The following is an 8073-nucleotide window of genomic DNA, read 5'->3' on the forward strand; positions in this document are numbered from 1 at the left end:
GTTTCATACATCTATAACATACGATTGCGTTGCATTACTTACATTACTCTTCGTAGAAAAGACGCCGTAAGGAAGATTTTCAATTGGAAAATCACAATCTGAGTAGTATTCTACGAATGACTTCATGATCACGAATGTTTTGAACGACTGATCTGAAATGTTACTTTGGAACTGTTCCCGACGATGATAATCACGTGTATGATAATGCGCGGAGGCTCGTCGAGGTCAACCGGCCGCTGAGAATAATTTATTCACCTGTTTACGAACTAGCCTCCGGTCTGACTGGTTCCCAATTTTTCGTACCTTGCTCTCTCAGCTTGGGGGAATTAATAAAATGCCGCACCTATCCACGTGTTTTTCTTATTTCCATATTCATATAATTTCCCATTTTTAATGCAAAGCAATGGTTTAGCTCAATACCGTTCTACATTATTTTGTTGATTCGTCGTGAATTTCATTCATCAATTTTGAAATATTTGATTCGCACTTGAAATAAAAAATAAAATCACGTAGAGTTAGAGAAATAATGTTATGTTGTCAAAGTACGAGATGTTTTAAAAAATTATGATATTATTGAAGAAATTCCGATGTTTTTCTCTAATGGAATGTAGGAGGGGCAAAGAAAATCACAGCAGATCCAGAAACTTTCACGTAACATGTATTGACAATTTGGGATAACAGCAGTTTATTAGACATTGATATACAGTGGATAATAGGGTCAATTAGGTGGATAAACGGTACTTGTCGTATAACAAGATCGTGACGTACCAGCAACCAGTTGCCATAACATCATCTTTACAATAATCCATGTTCGTTCGTTCGTTCGTATTGTCGCCAGGAGAGTTTTCCGCACACGTGTACATACATACACATATTTATATATAATTGTCATCATCTCACCTATTTGTATTTATAAATGTATTCTTGTTCTTTCTTTGTTTGTTCAATTACGTACACACTGTATGAGGATAGTTGCGGTGATGCAACTCGGTGTATTTCTAAATCTCGATAACACTCTCTAGTTTACATCTCCTTCTTCTTTTTTGGAAGACCGTGGGACTTTGTTGTTGTTCTCCTTACTCAAACTTAGACTAATAATTAACGATGATGAGGTCAGGGCCGGCGAGGGTCACCCCGGGTCAATTTGATAAATCACAAGGAAAGAATTGACCAGCGTTAATCATGCTTCTGCCAATTTCGCTGATGCTCTACTAAATAGTTTAATTAAACGAATTCTTACATATTTTACATATAATCCGTTTTGCAGTGCATCAGAAGAGTGCAGTAGTGCATCGTGCAAATAACGTGAGAGTTTAAAGTGTTTCATAGTTAACGAACAAGGTGCACGGGTATACTTAAAGGTGCATAACAATCTACGAAATCGTGCGGTGAGTAACAATAATATACATCAGCATAAGTAACAATAAATAATTCCTAAGCACGCGTAACAAATATCGGCGGAAACGTATCCCATTCTTTATTTACAAATCGTCGATTATTCAGAAGGAAATGGACACAAGAAAAATATACAAATCCGTCGTTATTTAATGGCATCGATATAGTAAACGTATATTCTTAATTATTAATATCGATAATGATTTTGAATTTCTACAATCGTGAAGTTCATACGTACATAAGTACATGCGTATGTAAATTAAAGACTTTATAGTTCTCTACTTTAGAGTGTCATTGTATAGATTTATTGACTGTATAAATATATTACCTCTTTCTAAATCTGTGTACGCATATATGTATGTGTATGTATACTCGTGAATGAGCTTTATAATCCTTTTTTTATATGTTTTAGTTATAGTAGAATACAAGTGAATTGACTAAATAAAATCAGCCATTCAATTGGTAGTACCAACGACTGGTGATTAAAAAAATGGTATAACGTCGATAAAATTGGAGATAATTAACAACAACGTTTTCGATAGAGTGTCTTCTTTGGAGGTATCGGTAATCGTGGTCATATGAATGGATTTATCTTATCTCCTCTTTCATTCGCTTCATTTCTCCCCATTCTTTTTCAAAAATACAATTCCCATTGCCTTCTTCTATTGTATAATGCACTGTGACTTCATTCGATTTCATTTGAAATGCGCAAATTTTGTTATTCCATCAACTTTGAATAGATACAATTAACAGTTTACAATAATCACATGTAGCAGGAATATTATGTTCTACGAATTAAATTGAACCGTAGATATTGCATCGGCCCCTTTCCCTTTATTTTCCCGTCTGATAATGTTGTTCTTTATTCCCATTAATTTTATTTTTCTTTCGTTTTGAATCACTTGTAAATGAATCAAGACATACTCGGTGGCTCGGTAGACATAGACGGGAAAAGAGAACGTTAGGTAAATTCGTAGATTCACAATAAATATAGTTTACGTTCCCCGTTATAAATATACCAGCTATCTTTCCTTCTTTATTTACTTATGTTTAGGCGTATCCCTTTTTGTTTTCCTCAGTGGCGAGTGATTCGAAAAATCTATATAGAGTCGTTCGGCTTTTGTGTGTTTTTTATTTTCTTGTGGAACTGATTGAAATTTTTTCGTCGTTCTTTGTAAGAGCAAAAATATTGTAAATTTTTATTTAAAAACAATCTTTTATACACAGATTTTGTTACTCCCCTTTCGTCACGTTTCATTGAAACGAATCAATATATGAGAAATGGCTAATGATCGATAGTGTTTTTTCTAGAAAGTATCGTGTAAGACGAAAAACGTTCAAAAACTATGGATAACTAAGTATGAAGAAGAATTCACTGTTTAACTAGATCAATTTTTAACAGTGTATAAAGGTAATCGACGAACTAAATGACAACCGTTCGCACGAATACTTGAAAAAGCATGTACTTTCATGGGTTTGTGTTTTGTATTTTAAAATCTCAACGCTAAATATATATATTTATATATAATATACGCTTTGTTCTTCATATATTTATACTTTTTTTTAAATACATTTATACTTTTTTTTGAATTTCCTATTATTTATATATATCATTAATAAATATTACTCTCCATTCGGTGAAATTCTCCGATATTAAATAATAACATACGTACATTTGTATATGAATAATGGATGCAGGTCATTCTTCCTTTTACCATATTAATTTGCAAACAATTAATAAACAACAAATTCGTTTAAACTTTCATTAAATTAATGCACAACATTGATCGCGTTCCTCTACCAATAAAGATAAATCAGGATCAATATCGTTTTTATTCCCTATGTTACCTCGTAGTGTACCATTCGAAGTAAAAATATTTTGTACATCTATCTCGTCCTTATTGAACGAATTCATTTGCTTTAATCTCAAATTTTCATGAAAGTCCTTGCAAGTTGTCTCTTATGAAACTTACGTAATTTTATTAATGTGATTGAGATCAATTTCGTTTTCTACGACACGTTCGATTATGTTTCGAATGAAACAGTGCCAGCCATTGGGATGCATCGCATCTCGATCAAGAAATTAAAGTCAATTGAAACAGAACCTGATCGCTATAAGCTCAATTAACTATATTTGTAAGTGCTATTGCTTTGATTTGTGACGGCGATAACGCGTCGTTGCTATTCGTTCGTATTCTCTCCCTCCCTCTAGCGAGTACATATAGCGCTGAAGAATGAGAACTCTAGTAACATTTACGGCCGGAAGCATTCGCTAGAGCTTTTGTAACTTTGCTCTTCGTTTCACGGATGTACGCTTACACCTAAAGAACTTACTTGCTATGAGTATCCTTTGATCTTCAGCTGCTGTTTTAATTTTTAATACATACATATAACGAAGAAGCGCTTTTTCGTACTACGAGTAATAAACCCCGTGACTGACTCTCATCTTCCGTCAACTTCATGAACATTTAAAAAATGTTAACACAAAAGAGAGTTAAAAGAAATATGAAAAATGTAGACTTGTATATTACAAATTAAAATAAATCTGAGCATAAATTTCTAAAAGCATGTTACCTCAGCAAAAATAATGAAAATGAACATTGAAAATGGTAGAAGGAAACATCAACGAAATACCGTATGCTTTCCTTGCTCTGTTGAACAGATGATAAGAATCAGTGTTAGTTGCTTAAGTTGTTAATCATAATTGCATGATTCTAGTACTTGGCCTCCGGATTTTGTACACGTAATGACACGACGCGGTTTCCTCGCTCGTTAATGAAATCTCTAATATCAACAGGAATGACTTTCGACAGGACGTCGCGGTATATTCGGCCACAATGAAGAGCAGCTGAATGTACAACTAATTAGAACGGGCAGGTTTCTTACAGATCGTGGCCTAACCGGTCCATCTCGGACAGTAAAAAGTCCACGTCGGCTTCCGTGACCGCGGCACTCGAAATGATATTCCTGAAGAAGTTCGGTCGGCGGTCGTCCGGCTGATATCCCACCATTAGAGTACCGGATTGCATCATTCGCCCCTTCAAAATAGGACAAATCTGCGAACAAATTATTGTCCACTGATTCATGAGTAACTAGACTTTATAGAATTATATGAAAATCCCAAGATGTGCAGCTGATGAGTGATAAAAAATGAAAAGCATTTTAAAATTCTTTGTCAATCGAGAATTAGAGATAGCACATAGGGTGTAGGGAAATGTGTATGGTTTTGAATCGTTGAATAGAATTGATCTCACTTTTGCACAAATCTCGATTCTTTCCGGTCCATGTGGCATGTTCCTCACGCGTGTCGGCAGATACCAGAAGCAGACGTTCACCATTTCAGGTTCTAGGATCAGGTAATATTTGTCAGGCATCTGCTTCATTTTTCTGACCATATACTCCGTCAGTTCCATCAGTCGATCCATGTGCTTCTCGAATCCTTCTGTACCCTGCAAAGAAAGTAATCTTTTTTCTTCTAATACTACTAAATGATGTCATCGTTCCAACACGTAACTTTCATGTTTGATAACATTCAATAGATTTCCAATAGCTTATAATAGTGTCTACTATAATTTAATTCTACATATTTTACTGTGTATCCCACCTTGGCTCGCCATTGCAACCAAAGCTTGAAAATGTCATTGTGACGTCCGCATTGAATTACTTTATCCCCGGTGTCGTACTTCACGTCGTAGAGTTTGTCCGTCATGAACAAATACTCGGCGGACATTTGGTTGCAGCTAATCAGCAGTCCCTGGAAAATAAAAAGGCGGATGCATCCTAGGAATAAAGCATCGGTTCAGACTGTTCATTTTTTCCTCTCCGGTGCATTCTGTTGACCACAATGAGCATTTCGAGTCCCGTACGGAAAAGTTTCTGATTGATAGGTGCGTGAGAAAAAACAAACGGTGAGGCGAGTCCTGATCGATATGGAAACTCAACTCATGCGCAGGATGAGGGAAACTGAGGGATATTGAATTTACAAAATGGCGACGGGTATTTCGCCATCCAGCCAGTCGCCATTCAAGTCAGGCAGCTTTGCTATTCTTGCTATTCAAATGTTGATTGAAAGCATCCAATCGAATGCTTCACGTTCATTGCCTGCCTATTAATCTTAATAGAAGCAAATTATTTTATGAAATATAAATGTACATAAAACAGTTACATGTATCTAGAATTATACTTAAAAAAAAATACAGAATACGACNGATTCATGAGTAACTAGACTTTATAGAATTATATGAAAATCCCAAGATGTGCAGCTGATGAGTGATAAAAAATGAAAAGCATTTTAAAATTCTTTGTCAATCGAGAATTAGAGATAGCACATAGGGTGTAGGGAAATGTGTATGGTTTTGAATCGTTGAATAGAATTGATCTCACTTTTGCACAAATCTCGATTCTTTCCGGTCCATGTGGCATGTTCCTCACGCGTGTCGGCAGATACCAGAAGCAGACGTTCACCATTTCAGGTTCTAGGATCAGGTAATATTTGTCAGGCATCTGCTTCATTTTTCTGACCATATACTCCGTCAGTTCCATCAGTCGATCCATGTGCTTCTCGAATCCTTCTGTACCCTGCAAAGAAAGTAATCTTTTTTCTTCTAATACTACTAAATGATGTCATCGTTCCAACACGTAACTTTCATGTTTGATAACATTCAATAGATTTCCAATAGCTTATAATAGTGTCTACTATAATTTAATTCTACATATTTTACTGTGTATCCCACCTTGGCTCGCCATTGCAACCAAAGCTTGAAAATGTCATTGTGACGTCCGCATTGAATTACTTTATCCCCGGTGTCGTACTTCACGTCGTAGAGTTTGTCCGTCATGAACAAATACTCGGCGGACATTTGGTTGCAGCTAATCAGCAGTCCCTGGAAAATAAAAAGGCGGATGCATCCTAGGAATAAAGCATCGGTTCAGACTGTTCATTTTTTCCTCTCCGGTGCATTCTGTTGACCACAATGAGCATTTCGAGTCCCGTACGGAAAAGTTTCTGATTGATAGGTGCGTGAGAAAAAACAAACGGTGAGGCGAGTCCTGATCGATATGGAAACTCAACTCATGCGCAGGATGAGGGAAACTGAGGGATATTGAATTTACAAAATGGCGACGGGTATTTCGCCATCCAGCCAGTCGCCATTCAAGTCAGGCAGCTTTGCTATTCTTGCTATTCAAATGTTGATTGAAAGCATCCAATCGAATGCTTCACGTTCATTGCCTGCCTATTAATCTTAATAGAAGCAAATTATTTTATGAAATATAAATGTACATAAAACAGTTACATGTATCTAGAATTATACTTAAAAAAAAATACAGAATACGACTTTGGTTTAAAAAGTAAACGAATTAATAACACTTGGAAAGAATTCTAAGGATTTTTAAATGCAAATTGTGACAATTGTTTAAGCGTTCGGACTTGTGAAGAATTGTCCACGAATGACGATATCAAGAACAGTGAAAGAACTCGGTAGAATCTCCCTTCCGAGGAGCGTTTTGTGGCAGCCGGTGCACGGAATTTTAATATCCGAAGGGGAAGTTCTGAGTTAGCAATAACCATGCGGGGGGGATGAACCCTTGGGGCGAGTCTCGGTCGTCGTGGCACGGTCGGCAACATATGTTATCTCTTAGTTTAATTAAATTCCTGCAGTGCTGCGTTCCGACGTGTACGTCTAGCCCCTCGGAATGCAGCCACTGTTGCGTCGTCACCCTTCCGGGGGACTGGAATTTCGCTAGGTTCACGATCCCGAGATGTCGATTCGTTGGACATGATGCATCGTGGTGCACGAGATACTTCGCGAGTGAGACTCGAATAGAGCGAGTCCTACGTAGTCAGGCAGGTGTTAAAGTAATGATGATGATGCGTACTTACATCTTCTTTAAAATGAATCGTCGAGCATTGAAGTAATGCTCCCATCAGTTTATGCGGATTCCAGGTTACAGAGTCAGCACTAAAGAAATTTAAAACGATGTTATTAAATATCGTTCGTAGAGAGAGAACAATTATATATAGACTATGTGCGTATTGATACATTCATAGACGATATTAAATATTTAAACCAAAAAAAATTCAGTTTTCAATGTGAATCCAATTATAAAAGTGAATAATTCGAAAGAGTCGTTTAGACTGATTTTATCGGAAACCTGTCGGAACGAGCTTAACGTAAAGATGACTGGAAGAGGCGAACAAACTCAGCTGGCCGTCAAACGTTTATCCACTCTCACGGGAACCAATAGGGGATAAAATATGAGTCGCTTTCCCTTCCTGTTGCGTGGGGGTCCATCAATTCGAGAGAAGAGCTATTAATATAGCCACGGGATTGGATTTAACTCTCCTCTCCTGAGAGGCACGCCCTTGCGGTAAAAACTGTTAACCCTTCTTAATCCTTGCCACCATCGAAATTTCAGAACCTGCATACTACTTGAAACTAATTTGCCATGTACTCGGAGCGTTCAACAAGTGTCGTTAAAATGATATTCTATTCCTCAATTATATGTAGATTAAATAAATTGTATTTCTGCATATAAAATAAATCTGTTCACTTACACTCTATGAAGTTCTTTGTGCTTCATTCATTCGAATAATATATTTACATAGCTCAGAACTATTGTGTAAATAACTTAAGGATGTATTGGCTATACAGTCAATTCCAAAAGTTTATGTATCTT

The 8073-nt window shown here is 36.6% G+C and overlaps 2 protein-coding genes across 3 annotated transcripts in view; both read right to left on the minus strand.

Annotated features, from left to right (window-relative positions):
* Nucleotides 1-217, minus strand: part of Faa (fumarylacetoacetate hydrolase) — a 3544-nt gene extending 3327 nt beyond the window's left edge. Inside the window, exon 1 of the mRNA XM_018033071.2 lies at nucleotides 43-217. Coding sequence (XP_017888560.1) covers nucleotides 43-126 — 84 coding nt within the window. The 5' untranslated portion in view covers nucleotides 127-217. The remainder of the gene's footprint in view (nucleotides 1-42) is intronic.
* Nucleotides 218-2985: 2768 nt separating this feature from the next.
* Gad1 (glutamate decarboxylase) overlaps nucleotides 2986-8073 on the minus strand; it is a 22085-nt gene continuing 16997 nt past the window's right edge. For both annotated transcript variants that reach the window (XM_018033085.2, XM_018033082.2), the window contains 4 exons: nucleotides 7277-7355; nucleotides 6129-6278; nucleotides 5779-5973; nucleotides 2986-4451 (listed from right to left, as the gene is read on the minus strand). In XM_018033085.2, the coding sequence (XP_017888574.1) occupies nucleotides 4278-4451; nucleotides 5779-5973; nucleotides 6129-6278; nucleotides 7277-7355 (598 nt within the window). In that variant the 3' untranslated portion in view covers nucleotides 2986-4277. The remainder of the gene's footprint in view (nucleotides 4452-5778; nucleotides 5974-6128; nucleotides 6279-7276; nucleotides 7356-8073) is intronic.

Source organism: Ceratina calcarata, unplaced genomic scaffold (assembly GCF_001652005.2).
Source record: "Ceratina calcarata isolate Rehan_Ccalc_2016 unplaced genomic scaffold, ASM165200v1 scaffold62, whole genome shotgun sequence".
Classification (NCBI taxonomy): Eukaryota; Metazoa; Arthropoda; class Insecta; order Hymenoptera; family Apidae; genus Ceratina; species Ceratina calcarata.